The sequence below is a fragment of the Chionomys nivalis genome, chromosome 20, assembly GCF_950005125.1.
Source record: "Chionomys nivalis chromosome 20, mChiNiv1.1, whole genome shotgun sequence".
NCBI lineage: Eukaryota > Metazoa > Chordata > Mammalia > Rodentia > Cricetidae > Chionomys > Chionomys nivalis.
The window spans coordinates 5,164,300-5,185,912 of NC_080105.1; the positions used below are offsets into that span (position 1 = coordinate 5,164,300).

At 53.8% G+C, this 21,613-nt stretch overlaps 2 protein-coding genes and 2 pseudogenes across 2 annotated transcripts; 3 read left to right on the plus strand and 1 right to left on the minus strand.

Annotated features, from left to right (window-relative positions):
* Nucleotides 1-3,439, minus strand: part of LOC130863126 (harmonin-binding protein USHBP1-like) — a 120,230-nt pseudogene extending 116,791 nt beyond the window's left edge.
* A 4,786-nt stretch (nt 3,440-8,225) lies between these two features.
* On the plus strand, nt 8,226-12,469 carry LOC130862796 (BRISC and BRCA1-A complex member 1-like; annotated as a pseudogene).
* Nucleotides 11,620-15,295, plus strand: LOC130863127 (BRISC and BRCA1-A complex member 1-like). Its single transcript, XM_057753046.1, has 5 exons — nt 11,620-11,624; nt 12,074-12,475; nt 13,309-13,438; nt 13,538-13,624; nt 15,012-15,295. The coding sequence occupies exons 1-5, from the start codon at nt 11,620-11,622 to the stop codon at nt 15,210-15,212; spliced, it is 825 nt and encodes a 274-aa protein (XP_057609029.1). The 3' UTR covers nt 15,213-15,295.
* A 2,417-nt stretch (nt 15,296-17,712) lies between these two features.
* On the plus strand, nt 17,713-18,556 carry LOC130863129 (ankyrin repeat and LEM domain-containing protein 1-like). The gene is made up of 3 exons (XM_057753047.1): nt 17,713-17,803; nt 18,051-18,180; nt 18,384-18,556. The coding sequence occupies exons 1-3, from the start codon at nt 17,732-17,734 to the stop codon at nt 18,554-18,556; spliced, it is 375 nt and encodes a 124-aa protein (XP_057609030.1). The 5' UTR covers nt 17,713-17,731.
* Nucleotides 18,557-21,613: the final 3,057 nt, after the last annotated feature.

Below are 21,613 nucleotides of genomic sequence, written 5' to 3' on the forward strand. Positions count from 1 at the left end.
TGAGCTGTCAAGTGGGTTCTGGGACCTGAACGTGCATCCTCTGGAAAAGCAGCCACTGCTCTTTTTTCCTTTCTAAATTTTTAAGAGACTCAGTGTTTCTCTGTGTTGTCTGGATCTCCCCAACTCAAGCCACCTTTCTCCCTCAGTCTCCCATGTAGCTGGAATTCTCTCTCTCTCTCTCTCTCTCTCTCTCTCTCTCTCTCTCCTTTCTTTCTTTCTTTCTTTCTTTCTTTTTTTTTTTTTTGCTTCTTTGTTTTTTCGAGACAGGGTTTCTCTGTAGCTTTGGAGCCTGTCCTGGAACTAGTTCTTGAAGGCCAGGCTGGCCTTGAACTCACAGAGATCCACCTGCCTCTGCCTCCCCATTGCTGGGATTAAAGGCGTGCACCCTGCGTGCAGCTGGAATTTCAAGTGTGCACCACCACACTGTGGAAGGAGAATTTCATTTCTGTGTTGGTGAGAGGAGTCTCAGCAAACTAAGAGCGGAGGAGTCTAGGAAGGGCTTTGCGCCCCTCCAGTCTGTTTTCCTTCTCTTTTGAGACAATGTTTGCTTATCTTGTCCAAGCTACTGTTAAATTGTGATTCTCCTGTCTCAGCCTCTGAAGTTCTTAGCATTGCAGGCTTGTTCCACTATAGATGGGTTTGACATTTCCCATCATCTGCCCATTTCCGGTCCCCTTCACCATTTCTCTGCTGTCACCCCACCCCCACCATCAGGGGCGTGGTCTACCACCAGACTGTTCCTCCCACAGTCAGCAGATGGCGCAAGGGAGCACCTGCAACAGGTCCAGTTCCCCTCGGGACGCAGAACCCTCTGTGGTCCCACCACACACAAAGCACAGCGGTAAATCCTGCTCCACCGCCACATCCTGAATACTGTGGTGGTCCCCCACTTGCCGCCATCTCCCCGACTCTATCCCAGCCACAGTGACCTCAGGATCTGCTGGTTCTGTCACTGTGACATCAGCTACAGTCATTTGGGAAGAGGAAACTAAAAGTTGAGAAAATGTTTCCCTCAGATAGACCTGCGGACATTTCCTTGATGACTAAGGTGGGAGAGCCTAGCTCACTGTGGGTGGGGCCATACCTGGGCTGGTGGTCCTGGATTCTATAAGAAAGCAGGCTGAGCAAGCCAGGAAGCAGCACCCTCCATGGCCTCTGCATCAGCTCCTGCCTCCAGCTCCCTGCCTTGAGCTCCCACTCCGGCTTCCCTCAGAGTTTTAAGATGAGAACAACAACAACAACAAACCTCTTCCTCCCCAGTTGCTTTTAGTTGTGGTGTTTTATCACAAATAGAAACCCTAAAACAGGATTATTCGGTGGTGTGTGTGTGTGTGTGTGTGTGTGTGTGTATGTGCAGTACCCAGGTCCTCTTACTCTTCAGGCAAGGCCTCTATCGCCAAGGTACTCAGAACCTTAAAAAAAAAAAAAAAAAGAAAAAGAAAAACAAGCAGGCTGGCCTTCAACTCAATCTACATCGGAGAATTTGACCTTGGTTGTGGCTGAGGAGTCTTTCACTTGAGATTGTCTCTCCTCAGCTTCTAGAGCACTGAGATCATGGGGTGCACCCTGCCTGGCTTCCTTCTGACCTTCAGTCTGGGCCTCGAGACCCCTCTTTTACTTTGCTGTCTTCCTTGGTCCCTTCTCTGGCATGGTTTTCATCGCTCCACATCGGTTTGTTGACTGAACAAATGTGTTCGGGTGGCAGGATCTGCCTGTCCCCAGTCAGATGCTCACCTGTCTCTGCAGGGTCTCCTTCTCTGCCCGGGCATCCTTCAGGGAAGCTTGAGCGCAAACCAACTCCTCCTCCCGGCTGCCCAGGGCCAGCCGCAGCCAGGCGTTCCTCTCTATGAGGCGAGCTGCCTCCTGCTGTCCAGACCCGGCTTCTTCCTGACCACCAAAGGACCCAGGTGTCCCCTGGCCACTGTCTTCTCCTTCCGCTGGCCTTGCAAAGCTTAGGGAGTTGATGGAGATGGGTCTTGTATTAATCTGTTGCTTTCATTGGTTAAATAAAGAAACTGCCTTAGCCCTTCAATAGGACAGAAAATTAGGTAGGCGGAGTAGACAGAACAGAATGCTGGGAGAAAGAAGCCGAGTCAAGGAGTCGCCATGATTCGCCCACTCCAGACAGACGCAGGTTAAGATCTTTCCTGGTAAGCCAGCTCGTGGTACTACACAGAATATTAGAAATGGGTTAGATCAATATGTAAGAGCTAGCCAATAAGAGGCTGGAACTAATGGGCCAGGCAGGGTTCAAAAGAATACAGTTTCCGTGTAATTATTTCGGGGCATAAGCTCGCCATGTGGGCGGCTGGGTGCCGGGGACGCAGCCCTGCCGCTCCTATTTACTACAGGGAGTAGTGGCGCCAGGCGGCCACGGTGGCCTCAAGGGAGCTCAGCCTGCTCTGCAGGGTCTGGAACATGCTGGCTACTGACATCTCAGCAGGGCCAGTATCCGGGGTGGCTGCCTGCGGGCTCTGGGGGCTTTCCACCTCAGCCTTGCACCCTTCTTCTGGCTTCAAGGCTAGGGCCCCATGGGATCCCACACAATAATCATCCTCAGGCCTGTGAAGACAACCGGGACCCCAACCACCTGAGGCTCAGCAGGGGCTTTGGGGCTAGATCTCAGAGTCCCTGGGAAGGGTGAGCAGGCAGTGAGCTGCGTGGCTGAGGAGGAAAGGGAAGGGAAGGGAGAGGATGGAGGAGAGGAGGCAAGAGGAAGCTAAGGCAGATGTGTGGGGGGCGGCAGCTCTGTGAGGGGCACCTGCTGGAATAGAAGCACTAAATTCATCCTACCGGCTCCCGGGTCTCTGCAGGTCAGGACTAAGGAGTTCCGGAAGCAGCTCGAGTTTGGCCTCGAATCTCCCACTGGTGGTCTCTGCCTCCTCTGAACTCTCAGCCACTGGGTCCAGCTCCCCCTGCAAATGACACCCCATCCTGCATGTTCTCAGCCACTGGGTCCAGCTCCCCCTGCAAATGACACCCCATCCCGAAGGCTCTCAGCTGTCAGGTCCAGCTCCCCCTGCAAATGACACCCCATCCCGAAGGCTCTCAGCCACTGGGTCCAGCTCCCCCTGCAAATGACACCCCATCCCGAAGGCTCTCAGCTGTCAGGTCCAGCTCCCCCTGAGAATGACACCCCATCCCGCAGGCTCTCAGCCACTGGGTCCAGCTCTCCCTATAAATGACACCCCATCCCGCAGGCTCTCAGCCACTGGGTCCAGCTCTCCCTATAAATGACACCCCATTCTGCAGGCTCTCTGCTGTCAGGTCCAACTCCCCCTAAGAATGACTGCTCGCCACCACTGTAGGTTCTGAGTGAAGCAGGCTCACTCCTGGGCTCCGGGATCCATGGAATTGGGCACAGCAGGAAGAGGAGCACACTTGCTGGTGGAGGATGCCTCCCTCGGCGACTTCGGGGCCCTGTGGCCCGGGCACTCATGGCTTCTTCCACCCCTGATCACGGCCTGCTCTCAGATTCCCTTTGTCAGCCTGGATCCTTGGTTTCCCCCGTAGGAGTTTTGGGTCAACTGCATAGATTGAACACATTTGAATATTTGACTGCCTCACCTGATGGCACCCACTCTTGTCCATTTGCCCCAACCTCTCGCCCTCTTCTCTACCTGACAATCCTTTTCTCTCAGCTGCCTGAAGGCATCGCTCTTATCTGTGCCCCCTCTCCCCTATGGAGGCGTGGGATAGGGATCCCAAGAATCTGTTTTCTTCCCAGGACTCTCCTAGCACCAAACTCCCTCTCGTGTGTGTATGTGTGTGTGTGTGTGTGTCCACCCTCCGCTCTGCTCCAGGGCACCCTGGGAAAGGCCTGAGCCCCTGGGCGCATCTCAGGCTGCATATGCCCTGGCTATGAGGCTGCACTGGCCAAGGCTGGTCTGGTACGGGCTGAGAAACAGGAAGGCCCCTGCCCTGGTCACGTGGACAGTTATTGTCTTGTTTCCTTCTCCAGGATGTCAGCTTCCTACAGAACGGGGACAGGGTGGGGTAGGGGACTCTTGTCCCACTCCAAGATAACAGCTACCCCCGTATTCCAAACCTTTGGTCCCTCCATTTCCTCAGGTTTTCTGTGTTCCCATGTTCAGCGGGGCTTACTCCACTGTAATATCTTTTTATTATTATTATTTTTATTTATTTTATTTTATTTTTGGTTTTTTGAGATAGGGTTTCTCTGTGGTTTTGTAGCCTGTCCTGGAACTAGCTCTTGTAGACCAGGCTGGTCTCGAACTCACAGAGATCCGCCTGCCTCTGCCTCCCGAGTGCTGGGATTAAAGGCGTGCGCCACCACCGCCCGGCTTATTATTATTTTTATGTGTTTCTAAAACAAAAACCCTGTAGGAGTGGGCTCCAGCATTAAAATAAAATTATGTCTTTCATTCCTTTGCTTTTTTTCATTTGTGTTTGTGGTGGGTAAGCTGCAAGCTCTTCTTCCACCATGCAGGTCCCCGGGATAGAGTCAGGTCTTCGGGTTTGGGGTGCCTGCCTCTGTTCACCACACTACAATGTTTCTCTTCAACAAGAAGGTCCGCTCTTCCCACAGAGCCCTACTTGTCTGCATCAGAAGGCTCCGGTGGGACATTGAGCCTGTCCACAGTGTGTCTGCTGGCTTTTCTTTTTACTTTTTCTTTCCATTTTAGTTTTTAGAAGAGTCTCGTATAGTGAGCGATAACTTGAGCACCCAATCTTCATCTTCTGACCTCTGGGGTGCCGGAATGACAGGTGTGCACTATCAGCCTCCATCGCGATAGTATTGGATGAGTGTCAACATATGTAAAATAAGAACAAAAATAAGCCGGGCGGTGGTGGCACTCGCCTTTAATACCAGCACTTAGGGGCCAGAGAGCACTTGGGAGTTCAAGATCAGCCTGGTCTACAAAGAGAGTTCCAGAACAGCTAAGACAGAGAAGCCCTGCCTCAAAAAAAAAAAAAATCAATCAATAAATAGGTGGATAGATATAGATAAATAAACAAACAAACAAGCAGAAATAAATAGTTGAGAGAGCCTTTGGCAAACCCAAGCCAAACCCTATCCTGTCAATCATCAATCAGCCCCACCCAGGTCAGTTTCCTGCCCTATCACAGCAGCATCTTTGACAACTGTTGTCTGCTGAATCCAGAACTACAAGCTCCCCCCAGTCTTGCTTAAGTCAACTCTGGACCACACCCATTCCCAATAGTACCCTATCTCAGTCCCACTCCTGCCGGTTATACTCTAATTTATATCTCCGGGATCGCCTCAGCCTATCAGCGTCCAGGTCCTGAGGTTCCTGGAACTACATTTCCCAGAAGGCGTCACCGCAACTCCGCACAAACTTCCGGTCAGGAAGATGCCGGCTCTCTAGAACCCTGTGACTGACTGGCTGCGGTACCTAGGCTGCAGAGTGGAACCTGGCTGTGTGACCGCGCGCGAGCTTTGTGTCGCTGTGATCAAACTTCCATCCGGCTTGCTGCAGCTCTAGATTCGTTCTGCTTGAGGAGCTGGGGTCTGTGGAGTCCCGAGTCGGAGACATCGCAAGAAACGTGCATCTATTGCGCGGTAGGCGACTTGGATGGGCGTCTGCCTCCCACAGACCTGACCACCTGAGTCCGCGCCAAGCTCTCGTGCACGATCCAGTCACTCACGCACTGTAGCCTCGGGCGACAGAAACCCAGACACAAGCTCGCCAAAGCCAGCAAGGCAAGTGGGGCGCTCAGGAAAGGCTTCAGGCACAGCTGGATCCAGGCGCCCAGAAGTGGCTTAGGCGGTCAGCCAGGCATCTCTTTGCGTAGGCGCCGCCCCAGGGGGAAAAGGGGGCATGAAAAGCCTTCAACTGTATGTTCTCAGCTTGGCAAACCCATTAGGTCTCTTTTCCTTTTCTGTCTCTTGGAACTCTCAAGTGTGGGAGCCACTGAAGGCCTTACTGGGTCAAATACCCATCTCTGAGTATTGCCGGTGACCAGGCAGCTGTGTTTATTGGCCCAGTGAAGGGCAGAGACAGTGTTTGCCCTGTTACAAGAGGTGTAAAGCTAAGATTGGGGCACAGTTCATTTGATGGAGTGCTGTGGCTCTGGGTGGAGTGCTTACCCAGCACGCATGAGGCCCTGGGCACCACATACACCGGGTGCTGCAATCTCAACATGCAGAAGGTGGATGCTGAGGGCCAGGGTTACCAGGTCACTCGAAGCCATGTATGTTATGTATGTGAGTTAGCGGCCAGCCTGGGCTACACGAAACTGTGTCACAAACAAAAAAGAAGGCAAATGAAAAAGCTGTTATTTACTTCTCCTGTGGGTGGTTCCTGGCCTCACTCGTTTATTTATTGAGCTCTACATTTTTCTCTGATTTCCTCCCTGTCTCTCCCGTCCCTCTTTCAACCCTCCCCCCAAGGTCCCCATGCTCCCAATTTACTCAGGAGATCTTGTCTTTTTATACTTTCTACTTCCCATGTAGATTAGATCTATGTAAGTCTCTCTTAGCGTCCTCATTGTTATCTAAGTTCTCTGGGATTGTGGTTTGTAGGCTGGCTTTCTTTGCTTTATATTTAAAAACCACCTATGAATGACTACATGTGATAGTTGTCTTTCTGTGTCTGGGTTACCTCACTCAAAATAATGTTTTCTAGCTCCATCCATTTTCCTGCACAATTCAAGCTGTCGTTATTTTTTTCTGCTGTGTAGTACTCCATTGTGTAAATGTACCACATTTTCCTTATCCATTCTTCGATCAAGGGACATTTAGGTTCTTTCCAGGTTCTGGGTGTGACAAACAAAGCTGCTATGAACATAGTTGAGCACATGTCCTTGTGGCATAATTGAGCATCCTTTGGATATATACCCAAAAGTGGTATTACTGGGTCTTGGGGGAGGTTGTTTCCTAATTTTCGGAGAAATCACCACACTAGCCGGGCGATGGTGGCACACGCCTTTAATACCAGCACTCAGGAGGCAGAGGCAGGCGGATCTCTGTGAGTTCGAGACCAGCCTGGTCTACAGAGCTAGTTCCAGGACAGGCTCCAAAGCCACAGAGAAACCCTGTCTCGAAAAACCAAAAAAAAAAAAAAAGAAATCACCACACTGACATCCAAAGAGCCTGTACCAGCTTGCATTCCCACCAGCAATGCAGAAGTGTTCCCTTTTCCCCACAACCTCTCCAGCATTAGCTGTCATCTGTGTTTTGGATCTTGACCATTCTTACAGGTGTGAGATGGAATCTCAGAGTTGTTTTGATTTGCATTTCTCTGATGACTAAGGATGTTGAACATTTCCTTAAGTGTCTTTCAGCCATTTTAGATTCCTCTGTTGAGAGTTCTCTGTTTAGGTCTTTACTCCATTTTTTTAATGGATTATGTGTTCTTTTGGTGTCCAATTTCTTGAGTTCTTTGTATATTTTGGAGAACAGACCTCTGTCTGATGTGGGGTTAGTGAAGATCTTTTCCCATTCTGTAGGCTGTCGTTTTGTCTTATTGGCCGTGTCCTTTGCTTTACAGAAGCTTTTCAGTTTCAGGAGGTCCCATTTATTAATTGTTTCTCTCAGTGTCTGTGCTGCTGGGGTCCTATTTAGGAAGTGGTCTCCTGTGCCAGTGCATTCAAGTGTACTTCCCACTTTCTCTTCTACAAGGTTCAGTGTGGCTGGCTTTATGTTGAGGTCTTTGATCCATTTAGACTGGAGTTTTGTGCATGGTGATAGATATGGATCTATTTTCATTCTTCTACATGTTGATATTCAGTTATGCCAGTACCACTTGTTGAATATGCTTTCTTTTTTTCCATTTGATATGTTTTTGCTTCCTTGTCAAAAATCAGGTGTTCGAAGATGTGTGGATTGATATCCGGGTCTTCTATTCTGTTCCATTGATCCTCCTGTCTGTTTTTATGCCAATACCAGGCAGTTTTCAGTACTGTAGCTCTGTAGTAGAGTTTGAAGCCAGGTATTGTGATGCCTCCAGAAGTTCTTTTATTGTACAAGATTGTTTTGGCTATCCTGGGATTTTTGCTTTTCCATATGAAGTTGAGTACTGTTCCTTCGAGGTCTGTGAAGAATTTTGCTGGGATTTTGATGGGCATTGCATTGAATCTGTCTTGGCCTCACTCATGAGGGAGCCGTTCTGCAATGAGATTCCCACGCAGCAAGGGGCTCATAGCTCAGCTTCTGGCTTTAGTAACCAGTTGCTTTCAAAAACTCTTAACGCAGGACCCTGGCTTCCGCTATCCCCTCTCCATCCAAGCACCTGGGAGCCATGGAGGTGGCTGAGGCCAACAGCCCCACTGAGGAGGAGGAAGAAGAGGAGGAGGAGTAAGGGGAGGAGCCGACACCCAAGCCGAGGCCTCATATTCGCTCCAACCCTGAGGGGCCCGAGGACAGGGCTCTGGGAGCCCAGACCAACGTGGGCAGCCGCAGCGAGGGCGAGGGTGAGGCGGCCAGTGCAGATGATGGAGCAGCCAGTGTCCCAGGAGCCGGGCCCAAGCCCTGGCAGGTACCAGCACCAGCACCTGAGGTCCAGATTCGAACACCACGGGTCAACTGTCCAGAGAAGGTGGTATGTCTTGGTCAGAGATGAAGGGATGGGGTCCTCAGACAGGCCACTCCTGCCTTGTGAGAGTCTCTAAATTGCTGCCTTATTTTCCTGTGGGTTCCAGGAGAACCACACACTTGGTGATCTAAACATATTTTTATGTGTGGCACCTGGACCTCCACATGTGTCCCCAGCCCCTCCCTGGGGGGTCCTAAGCAGGAGCTCCATCCCTGAGCCACACCCCCAGCCCCTCACTGGGAGATTGTAGGCGGGGGCTCCACCCCTGAGCCACGCCCCATCCCTTCACTGGGGATTCTAGGCAGGGGCTCCACCCTGAGCCACGCCCCCATCCCCTCATTGGGAGATTCTAGGCAGGGGCTCCACCCTGAGCCACGCCCCCATCCCCTCACTGGGGATTCTAGGCAGGGGCTCCACCCTGAGCCACGCCCCCAGCCTCTCTTTAGCACTGTCTGGGTCCTACCCTAGCTGTCTTAGCTCTGTCTGGTTTCATCCTATACTCTGTCTTCTGTTTGTGTTTCAGATCATCTGTTTGGATCTTTCAGAGGAGATGTCTATGCCAAAGCTGGAGTCCTTTCATGGGTACGTGGCACTGGGCTTGAATATGGGCAGCTCAGAATGCATAGGGACCTTGTTACCCAGTAGGATCTAGGTGTCCATGACACAGTTTCAGGGCTTGTGGCCTTCTAGGCTTCTGTCCATATGTGTGACACTCTTAGGAGCCTAGTGATCCTGGCGTGTGTGTGGTGGGGGCTCAGGTTGATGGGGCAGGCCACTGTCAGGTGAGTTCTGTGTGCCCCTGGCAGGTGTAGTAGGTGTCACATCTGGAGAGGCCTCAGGGCTCTGTATGGGATAAGAAAAAGACCACAGGAGCTGGTGGCACAGCCCTGCCATCTCAGCACTGGGAGGTGGAGATGGAGGAATCAGGAGGTTTGGGCAGTCAGTAATTTGGGTGCCAGTTTGGGTTCCACAGCCGACTTGAGCTTAGCCTGCACTCTATGGTGAGTTTGAGGCTAACTTGGTATATTAGTCTGGGTGCTCTAGAAGAACAAAGCTGATGAATGAATGTGTATACATACGCAATTATATATATAGATAAATACATTTATAAAGGCGATTATTAGAGTGACTCAGGCTGTGGCCCAGCTACTCCAACAATGGCAGTCTGCTAAGGGAAAAGTTGTTCAGTGCATGAGGCTGGGTGTCTCAGCTGGTCTCCGGTATATGCTGCAGTCCTGAAGAAGCAGGCCCTAATGACAGTGAAGGAATGGACTTGCTAGTGAGAGCCAGAGCAAGCAGGCAAAGCCAAGTGTTCCTTGTCCCTGTCATTTACATAGGCTGCCAGCAGCAGAGGGCGTGGCGCAGGTTGGAGGTGGCCCTTCCCACTTCGGAAGCTGTGTATGAGAAGTGGGAGATCTGTTAGAAGCGGGTTTTCCCACTTCAAATGATTTAATTAAGAAAAGAGTGCCTCAGCCAGGCAGCGGTGGTGCACACCTACAATCCCAGCACCTGGGAGGCAGAAGCAGGTGAATTTCTGAGATATCGAGGCCAGCCTGGTCTACATAGTAAGCTCCAGGACAGCCAGGGCTGTTACACAGAGGAACCCTGTCCTGAAAAACCAAGAAAAGAAAAAAGAGAAAAAAGGACAGAATTCCTCCCAGCCATGCCCAGCCCCTTGGGTTTTAGTTAATTCCAGATGCAGTCGAGTTGACAACCAAGACTAACCCTGCCGCTGTCACCCCGCCTCTCCCAGCTCCCGGACAAACGCCCTGAACGTGTCTCAGAAGATGGTGGAGATGTTCGTGCGCACGAAGCACAAGATTGACAAGAGCCACGAGTTTGCACTGGTCGTGGTGAATGACGACCCCACTTGGTGAGGCTCGGGGCTGACCAGGACTCTGGGAGACCTCGGGTCCGGGAGCCCCAGTGCTGAGGCTCTGCCTTCCCCGCAGCTGTCTGGACTGACCTCTGACCCCCGCGAGCTCTGCAGCTGCCTGTACGACCTGGAGACGGCATCCTGCTCCACGTTCAGTATCCTTGTCATAGTCCCCGCCCCCAGATAGCGCTGCCGCCGCCGTGGGGGCTCAGTGGTGTTGTGGGCTCCCCCAACACACAGCCTAGGTTGAGCACCAGAACCCAAAGCATTCCAGACTCTGAAGTCAGTACTTTTCTATAGTTGCTGGGCTTGGACACAGGGCCTTGCTGTGTAGCCCAGGCTGAATCCGTGATCTCCTGCCTCAGCATCCTGAGAGAAGAACGACAATGATTCAGAACCATGCCCCTAATTCTTTATTTTTACATATTTGTTTATTAAGACAGGGTCTCATTATGTAGTCCCGGCTGTCCTGGAACTCACTCTGTAGATCAGGTTGACCTCAAACTCAAGAGATCCACCTGTGTCTGCCTCTTGAATGCTGGGCTTAAAGGTGTGTGCCATCACCTCACATCAAATTTATCAATATATTTTTGAGACTTTCTCATGTAGCCCAGCTTAGCATTGAATTCACCGTGTAGCTAAGGATGGCCTTCAGCTCCTGATTCACCTGCTTCCACCTCCTGAGCGCTGGGATGACAGTGTGCTGGAGAGGAACCCTCAGCCACATGACTGCTGAGCTGCTACAGGCACTTCACCCACTGAGCTGCAGGCACTGCACCTGAATCCCAGCCCCAGCAAAGCTCAGGGGTTTTGCTCAGTGAAATCACAAATAGAATGAATATTCCATGTATGATATTATAGAAGTTACATACAAGACCCAACATGCAGCCAGGTGTTGGGGTGCAGGAGAGTCAACCTAGCACTCAGAAGCTGAGGCAGGAGGATTCCTAGTTAGAGGCCAGCCTTACCAACAAATATCTAGACTCTGTTTCAAAACCACAAAATGAACCCCTTCCCTCAAAAAAAAGCATTGACAGAAAGCTGGCTGTTAATCCACAGTGATCCAGACCCACAGCCACTGAAAACCCAGGCCGCCCAGAGTGGTGGAGGGGTGGGTGTCAGCGAGCCTGACTCCAGGGGACATCCACTGCAGCAGGGCTGGCATTCAGTTACCTAGAAAGTCACAACCCTGTCATTCACCTGGTGGCTCCCCCAGAATTGAGGATGCAGTAGATGTGGCAGGAGAGGGGAGCCCTGGAGGGTCTGCAGGGGGTTAAGGCTACCACCCACTTTATGATGATTGAAAGGCAGCGGGCTTAGAGAGGTGCTGTGCTGGTGGGAATATACGTCTACCCCAGGGGTCACACTGCCTACCCCAGGGGTCACACAGCCTACGTAGGGGTCACACAGCTACCCCAGGGGTCACACTGCCTACCCCAGGGGTCACACAGCTACCCCAGGGGTCACACAGCTACCCCAGGGGTCACACTGCCTACTCCAGGGGTCACACTGCCTACTCCAGGGGTCACACAGCTACCCCAGGGGTCACACAGCTACCCCAGGGGTCACACTGCCTACCCCAGGGGTCACACAGCTACCCCAGGGGTCACACTGCCTACTCCAGGGGTCACACTGCCTACCCCAGGGGTCACACAGCTACCCCAGGGGTCACACAGCTACCCCAGGGGTCACACAGCTACCCAAGGGGACACACTGCCTACTCCAGGGGTCACACAGCTACCCCAGGGGTCACACAGCTACCCCAGGAGTCACACTGCCTACTCCAGGGGTCACACAGCCTACCCCAGGGGTCACACAGCTACCCAAGGGGACACACAGCTACCCCAGGGGTCACACTGCCTACCCCAGGGGTCACACTGCCTACCCCAGGGGTCACACAGCTACCCCAGGAGTCACACTGCCTACCCCAGGGGTCACACTGCCTACCCCAGGGGTCACACTGCCTGGCCCCAGAGGTTCCCGTCATCTCCCAGGATCCAGGCCAGAAAAGGCCCCTGCCTCCGAGCTGGCACCTCGTCCTTAGCGTTTCTTCAGATCTAGAAGGTCTCTTCAGTCTCATGTGAGTGGTCACCCAGAGTGGGGATGCCTTGGTTCCTTCCCCAGCTAGGCGCAGACAGAGTTGAGGCTGCCCAGTGTGTGTGTGTGTATGTGTGTGTGTGTTGTAATAAGAGCGGCAGGGCTGCGTCCCCGGTACGCAGCCGCCCACATGGCTAGCTTTATGCCCCGAAATAATTACATGGAAACTGTATTATTTTAATCATGGCCTGGCCCATTAGTTCCAGCCTCTTATTGGCTAGCTCTTACATATTGATCTAACCCATTTTTAATATTTTGTGTAGTACCACGAGCTGGCTTACCAGGAAAGATCTTAACCTGCGTCTGTCTGGAGTGGGAGAATCATGGCGACTCCTTACTCGGCTTCTTTTTCCCAGCATTCTGTCTGTTTATTCCACCCACCTAAGGGCTGGTCTATAAATGGGCCAAGGCAATTTCTTTATTATTTAACCAATGACCTTCCTCCATCATGTGTGTGTGTGTATGTTGGGGGTTGGGGGGGGGGCGCCTGGGACAAGATCCTGTGTCCAGCGGTGGGGCTTGAATTTATTAAGGCTTTTAAAGAAGTCATACGGTTTTCATTATGTATTTATTTTGTGTGCAAGCACATGTTCCACGGTAGTTGTGTGGGTCGGGGGAACTTGTGAGAATCCTTCTCTGCTTCCACGCGTGGCCCTGACTGCAGGTGTCTCTAGCCCCGGCGCTGTCTCTCTGGCCCTGGCTTTAACATGCAGGACTGCTAGGATCGTGGCTGTGGGATTCAGCTGTGATAGGTGGGGTTCCTGCCACGGCTTGTAGGCGGCTGAGGACCCAGCTCTCCCCCCTCTCCCTCTGTAGCCAGCAGAAGACTGAGCTGCCAATCACAGAGAATGTGCAAACCATTCCGCCCCTCTACGTCGTGCGCACCATCCTGGTCTACAGCCGCCCTCCCTGCCAGCCCCAGTTCTCCCTGACTGAGCCCATGAAGGTAAGCCTGGAGGGAAGGGAGGGCAGTGGTTAGACACCAAAGGGGACCTCCCGGGACCACAGGCTGGAGTGCACCCCATCCTGGTCTCATTCACTGCAGAAGATGCTCCAGTGTCCCTACTTCTTCTTCGACATCGTCTGCATCCACAATGGCACCGAGGAGAAGGAAGACGAGAGGAGGTGGAAGGTGAGAGAGACATCACAGTGGAGTCTGACCTGGACCTGCCCCGGCAGTCATTTAACAGCTGCTCCCTACATTCCACTTTGAGTTGGTGGTCACTGACTTGGGAGGCTGTGGACTTAGCAACCAGCCACACCATTCCTCGCACCTCCTCCCGACTCTACCCTGCTGCACTGTCTGCCCGCAGCGCCCTCCCCTCCCAACTTCTCCAGGCCTTACCGTTCTTATGCTCGGACTTGCCCTGTGAGCGGGTCGCTAATACCTGTGAGTTTCAGTTTACAGACTGCAAGGTGGGGTAGGTAAGGCGCCTGCAGGCAAGCACGAGGACTCGCACTCAGTCCTGGGACCAGCATGGTGGGAGCCCTGACTCCCAGGGGTTATATCCCGACCTCTATATGCCTGCACATTCTCACACATGTACCCACACACCCATGCACACCTGTGCGTGAGGCACCTGAAAGGCTGAGGCAGGGGTTGTGACATGATAGGGATGTTGTGTGACAAGACGTTTCCTGGACAGACACAGCACTCACCCCTGAGAGGAGCCCACAGCACACCAAAGTACAATGGACACCACGACGTCCAGCTTGATGAACCAGTGAACTTACTGGGGTTGCTTACAGGAATAGGGTGAGGGGTCACCTACAGGAGCAGAAAAGACAGCTACATCACCAAAGCCCACATAGCAGGACTGACAACTCACAGACTGGGAGCCTGGAGCACACTGCACAGCCTGCAGGCTGGAGATTGTCCGGTCCACATAACTCTGGTCTAAACCTCTCCAGGCCGCTGAGGATCTCCTTACCCCAGCAGGGAGGGGCCTAGTGAATCTGCTCAGTTTCAGGGACTTCCTGAAGCTGTTTGGAGTTGTTTGCCTTCCTGCCTAAGGAGCTTCCCTGCAGGGTAGAATGTTTATCTCAGAGAAAACTCTGGACTACAGAGTGAGGCCTTGTTTGAGGGACTAGGAAATGCGGGTGGCAGGTGCTGCTGTGGGCCCTCCCACGCCTTCCCCTCTGGTTTGGATCAGAGTCTCTTGTTGCCAAGGCAGCCGCCTTGCAAGGGAGAGCACTGGGATGAAGGTCATGTCCTGCTGCGTTCAGCTGTCCACGTAACTGTGTGTGTGTGTGTGGGGAGAGCACTTACCTGGCAGATACTTTACTCACCAAGACCCCTCTCGCCAGCACTTTGGGCTTCTAGGGTGCCCAGGTCGTGGCTGCTTGGTGGGTGCCAGCCAATGTTTGCTGACTGCATTAGTAGTTTCTGGCCTGACCGACTCCTCTTCACCCCTCAGGACCCACTCTAGATGCCCCTTCTTCTAGGACAGCCTCCAGGGGCAGGGAGGGCCTCTGAGGGCTAATGCCAACCCTGAACAGCCTCTCCTTGGCCCCTGCAGGATGTATTCTCCTTCATGGGCAGCCTGGACACCAAGGGCACCAGCTACAAGTATGAGGTGGCACTGGCTGGGCCGGCCCTCGAGCTACACAATTGCATGGCCAAGCTGCTGGCCCATCCACTTCAGAGGCCTTGCCAGACCCATGCGAGCTATAGCCTGCTGGAGGATGAGGAGGCTGGTGAGGGCGAAGCCACCGTGTGACCCGTGGCATTTCTCCACCGTTCAGGAGCCCGGTGCACCCACACCCACTCCTACTGTGTCTGCTGTAAATTCTTCCTGGGACCAGTTTGTCATCAGAATAAAAATCTGAGGCTTCTGAGCCTGCCTTCTGGTCATTTTAGGTTCACCGAAACAGAAAACAGGAGCTGAACTGAACAGTCTGGCATGGCTTCTGGCTCGGCCGGATCCATCTCGGTGTCCTGATGCCATTGTGACTTGGGCTGTTCTCTCCCTCTGACTGGTGTTAACTGCACTTTGCAACCTCCTCTTCACCCTACAGAACCCACCCCAGACGTCCTTTCCTCCAGAGACAGGGGTGATCTTTTGCACGCAAGACCGGCGTGGCCCCCACAGGAAGGTCCTCCTGGACACCCAAGGGTCCCAGCTCCAAGTGGGACGCGGGTTGGGGTGACATCTATTACCCCACCACCCCAACTGTTCTGCAGTACTGTTGGGACCTGTATGGCCTCACCATGAGCGATCACCACCCAGGGGTCTAGGATGGGGACATTTGGTGGGCGCCCCAGAAGAGGAAGGCAAACCTGGAGTCCCTCCCGCCTTCCCAGGTCAGGCCACAGAGGTTCATCCACTCCACCTTCTCAGTTGATAGAAACCTAAATGGCAGTGGGTGGGAGTCGGGCTCACTTTGATGTGGGAGACAGAGGCGGGAGGATGGCCAGTTTTAGGTCAGCAGGGGCCACATCGAGAAGCCTTGATTCAAAAGGATTATGAACAGAAATAGACCGGACCTGGTGATGATTCAGCCATTCAGAGGACTGGTTGTGCGTGCAGAGAACCTGGGTTCGATTTCCACGTTTGGGCTCACAGCTTACGTTCCAGGCGATCGGATGCCGCTTCTGGTCTCCATGGACACCAGGCACACGTGGTACACAGACAGGCATGCAGGCAAAACACCCACACACTTAATTTTAAAAAGTAGGTCAGCTTGATTAAATGTTTTCTGGCCTCTTCATTTATTAGCCACTTAGTGTTGAGTCCTGTCTTCCATTTGCAAATAAGGAAAATGCAGCTCTTTAGGAAATTTTATTTAATTAATTTGTGCGCGCGCGCATGTACGCTTGTGCAGGCTCACAGCCAAGGCACACATGTATGTTAGTCTGTTCTCTTTCCAATGTCTGCGTCCTGTGGTTGGGATCAAACTCAGGTCCTGAAGCTTGGCAGCAAGCACCCTTATCCGCTGAGCTATCTCCAGGCCCTGGCGAAGACCTTCCTCACAAAGCAACGGTGACAGCCAGCTCCGCTTGATTGAAAGTGCACGACGCTGTTCCTCAGGAGGCAGATCCCAGCACTCGCAGACTGAGGCAGTAGGATGGCCCTGAGTTCCTGGACAGCTTGGGCTAAGTCTAGGATACCCAGTAGTTTGTTTTGTTAAAGGCAAAGAGAGGTTCTGCTCTTTATCCCAAGCTCCCCTGGAATTCGCGGTAATCTTCCTGGCTCAGCTTTCCAAATCCCGGAATGGGACCCCAGCTAAGCGCACCGCCCCGCTCTCCAGTCCCTGCGGTTTGATGGTCCAGGACACACCCTGTCTCCATCAGTGGCTCGGGGCGACGCGGGTCCAACCAGGGCATTCCCAGAGGAAGGGCTGGGGAGCCGGGTGCTGGGCTACGCATGCGTAGATGTCGCCGCACTAATTTGAATCCGAGGGCCTTGACACCTCTGGGACATGGCCGATGCTGCCCAGCAACTGTTGGTCGCACTGCGCGAGGAAGATCCGCGGTGAGCGCGGGACGCTGGTCCTCCCTTGCCTTCTGCTCCCCGGGCGGCCAAAGGGCTGATGTCCGCTGTCACCTTCCCCCCAGGGCTGTGGAGGAGCTGCTGCACCTCGGGGCGGACCCCAGCCTGGTGCTGGAGGATGGCGTGGCTGCAGTGCACCTGGCGGCCCGAGCTCGCCGTCCGCGCCCTGCATTGCCTCCGGATCCTGCTGCGCCGGGGCGCCGACCCCAATGCTCGGTGAGACGCCGTCCGGGTCACCGTGGTGCGGTGGGTGTGACTTGGGGACCCGGCGGCGCTGGGCATCAGGCTCCCGGGTCCCAGGCTTGTGGTCTAGGAGGTGTCTGCTCCCGAGGTCGGGACGAGGTCATTCTGGCACTCTGGAGGGTGAAGCAGGAGGATGACCGTGAGTTAGAGTATCAAATTTCCCCTCACCCCCATTGGTAGTGGGCACAGGGGGCTGAGGCAGAGGGAGCAAAGAGTTCAAGGCCGGGGAAAAGAAACTCCTCCTCTCTCCCGGGGTCCCAGGTCCACTGAGGCCCTGACACCCGTGCACGTGTCCGCCGTGTGGGGCTGTCGTGGCGCCCTGGAGCTGCTGCTGAGCCGAGGGGGCGACCCGACGCTGCGAGACCAGGTCAGGATCCCACGCAGCGCGCGCGGGGCGGGGTGGGGGGTGGAGGAGGGCGGGCCGTGGGCGCCCCCTGCTGAGCTGACCGTGCCTATGCAGGACGGGCTGAGGCCACTGGACTGGGCTCTGCAGCAGGGACACCATGTCTGTGCATCCCTGCTGCGGGAGCTGGACACGCCCACCCGGACACGGAAGGAGACCCTGGAGCCAGCTGGTGAGCAGAGCTCAGGGGGTGCAAGGAACCTGTCACCGCGCTGCCTCACTTCTGGGGGTCAGTTCCATCTGCCCATTTGCCATCTGTCAATCTGCCCGGCCAGATGCCCACCTCTGGGAAGCCCTCGGCTACCGTGAACGCCCAGGGAAAAATGTGAGGACAAGGGGCAGGAGTGGTCAGGCCTGCCAGGCTTCAGACAGTCGGAGGGCAGAAGTCTTAGGACCCGACTCCTGATTCCACCCCCCAGGCCTGTCCCAAGGTTCGCCGGATCTTAGACATCTGGGCTAGCGGCCGCGGTGTCCTTTCCCTACACTGCTTCCAGCACACGGTGGCCATGGAGGCGTACACGCGGGAGGCCTGCCTGTTGGACGCCCTAGGTAAGGGTCGGGCTTTTAGGGCTGAGGTCTCAGGGAAAGTGAGCTCTGAATTCCCTCACTGTTCATGTTCATTCCCATGGTGGGTAGTTACTGAGCGCCACCTGCATACCTAGAACACGCCTGTCGAAATATAGTCTGTGCCGCTTGTTGTGGAGGAGGGGTGGGTGGAGGCCACGCCATGACTTTGCCTCTGATCTGTCCAGGTATCCAGACACTGACCAACCAGAAACAGGGCCACTACTATGGAGAGGCTGCCTACTGGCCACCCACGAAGCGGCGGCGCTTGGGGGTGTATCTGCTGCACCGCGCTCTGCTAGTTTTCCTGGCTGAGGGGGAAGGAGAGCTGAGGCCGCAGGACATCCAGGCCCGAGGCTGAGTGCTGAGGACATGATCGTGAAGCATGAGCCATGGGGTCCCCAGCTGGGTCCCCAGCTCTGGCTTTAGAGGCTTTGTGTGTATGTGTGCTGAAGTGTGTGAGTGATGCTGCGTCTAGGTGCTCCTGGATAGGTGGTGAGCTCCCATTGTGTGTGCGGGGCAAACCAGCCGAGGGGCAGAAGGGCCTCTAGAACATTCTACTTTCAGGCCAGACGTGTTAGTGGTGGCCTACCACCACAACCTCGGGAGGATGGGGCAGGAGGATTGCTAGTTGGAGATCAGCCTGGAGACTGGAAACTGGCATACATTTGTATTCGGTTAGAGGCCTCTGAGTGTGTTTAGTGGCGACAATCCTTCCCCTGTGGGTGTCCACACTCCAGGGCCCAAATATGCTCTTGGGAGAGCATCCAGGGTCAAGCAAGGCTGCAGAGCTCATACTGACTGGGAGCGGAATGTGTGTGCGTGTGTGTGTGTGCTCCTGTGTGTGTGTGTGTGTGTGTGTGCGCGCGCGCGAGTACGGCTATAGTGTTCCTAGGAATGCCTTACCCCTCCGCAGTCCTGTGCTGTGTCTAGCCCCTTGCCCTCTAAGCATCCAGGCAGCCTGAGGTTGTGGCCTGCCTCTCCGGTCCTCACCCTTCTCCATCAGCAAGTGGCTGCCTTCCTCCAAGAGCTTCAGGAAAGCCCACAGCAGGATCTGCAGGCACATGGGGAAGTCCCTCCTGCTGTCTACCCTTCAGCCCCACCCAGATGGATCTCCAGGATGGCCCGCCACCCTGCTGGAACCTCACCAGGTATTCATTCACTCGGTTAACACCCATTAAGCGCCTACAGTATGCCTGAGGTAGGACTTCTCAACCTTGGCTCTGTGGACTGCTTGGGGTTGCGTCTCTGCTGTGGGACATCTTGTGTGTGTTGTAGGGTGCTGGGCGTCCCCACTCTCAGGATACAAGGGAAACTCTGCCCTCTTCCACCAGAAGGTTACCCACCTGTCTTGTGTCACACCACCTGGAACCGCCACTGAGGAAGATCAGTCCTCCAGATCGCCCAGCTGACAGCCCTGCCCAGGCAGAGACCATGCCCACCATAAGTCACACCCACTTAAAGCAAGCCACAGCAAGGCTTGTAGCCTAGGAACCATACTCACCTGGAAGCTGTGGAACTGCAGCCGCCCCCTTCACTTGGACATAGATTGAGGCATCTGAGGGCCATGCCTCCCGGTGCCACGCCCCCAGATTCTCCATGCAGCTGGCTGCTGCTTCGAAATGGCGGCCTTCTGTTTCACTCAGATGCTACCTGATGGCGGTTGTGGCCAAGAAACCAGGTTCCCAGCTCAAATACTTTTTTTGTTTTTCTTTTGCTTTTTTTGAGACAGGATTTCCCTGTGTTGTCCTGGCTGTTCTGGAACCCGCTCTGTAGACCAGACTGGCCTCAAACTCACAGAGATCCGCCTGCCTCTGCCTCTGGAGTGCTGTTATTAAAGGCGTGCGCCACTGCCTGGCTCCAGCACAAATTCTTTTCGATTATTTTTATTTCATGTGCACTGTGTTTTTGTCTTCATGTATGTCATATGAGGGTGTCAGAGTCCCTGGAACTGGAGTTATTGTTATGAACTGCCATGTGGGTGCTGGGAATTGAACCCTGGTCCTCTGGAAGAGCATCTCAATGCTCTTAACCGCTGAGTCATCTCCCCAGCCCCAGCACAAATTCTTTTTTTTTTTTTTTTTTTTTTTTGATTTTCGAGACAGGGTTTCTCTGTAGCTTTCTGGTTCCTGTCCTGGAACTAGCTCTTCTAGACCAGGCTGGCCTCGAACTCACAGAGATCTGCCTGCCTCTGCTTCCCGAGTGCTGGGATTAAAGGCGTGCGCCGCCACCGCCCAGCCCCAGCACAAATTCTTTTTTTTTTAAAATATTTATTTATTTATTATGTATACAATATTCTTTCTGCATGTATGCCTGAAGGCCAGAAGAGGGCACCAGACCTCATTACAGATGGTTGTGAGCCACCATGTGGTTGCTGGGAATTGAACTCAGGACCTTTGGAAGAGCAGGCAATGCTCTTAACCGCTGAGCCATCTCTCCAGCCCCAGCACAAATTCTTAATGTCACTGTGGAGCTGGCAAAAGGAGAATCAGTCATTAGCAAGGGTTTAGAGCCACAAGGGCCTGAGATGTCTGGGTGCTGGCCTAGCCTGCAGGAGGCTTTGGAGGTGTAGGGGATGGGGCGGGGGAAGAGGGAAGGAAAGAGGGATATTGTGATAGGTGTGTGCCTGGCCAGCCTGAGTTGCACGTGGAACTCGGTCTCAGTATAATATTACACTGACTTTGTGGTTTAGTGTCCTTAGACAAGGGGCTGGCCATTTCTGCTCCTTGCCTTCCTTAGAAAATGTTTTGGATACCTTGAGCTAGCGGAGCAGGATTGTAGAATCCTGCCAGGAGGTCAGGAGTTCAAAGCCATTTCAATATGCAGTGTGTTTACAGTCACCTTCAGGTTGCTCACAGAGCACAGCTGCTGCACTGTCTCCATGCTGGGAGTGCGGGCCCAGCCTGTCATGTTGCTGTCTCATGCAGCCTGCGGTGCTGTCTCCCTCTCCTGCCTCATTGTTTCACCTGCATTTGGGGACAGTCCCCAGGGGACCTTGTCCTTTTGTGTCTGGAGCTTCCTGTGAGGTCAGGGCTACCCTGGCCAGGAGTTTAGATGCCCGGCAGAAGGAGCACACTTTGAGTGGTGGCTGATTGGCCTGGGGTGCCAGGATCTGGGGTGCAGCTGCTGCAGTGCCCTGTTTGTCTTCCTGGATGGGGGCAGTGGCAGCTGCAACCTCAGGACTGAGGATGTGCCCTGCAGCAGTGTCTGACAGCCCCAGTTCTCACTTTAGTGTGTGTGTGAGTGTGTGTGTGTTCTATCTGACAGCCCCAGCTCTCACTTCAGCATGTGTGTGTGTGCTTGTGTGTGTGTATGTGTTCTATCTGACAACCAACTCTCATTTCAGAGAGTGTGTGTGCATGTGTGTCTGTATGCTTGTGTGTGTGTGTTCTGACAGCTCCAGCTCTCACTTCAGTGT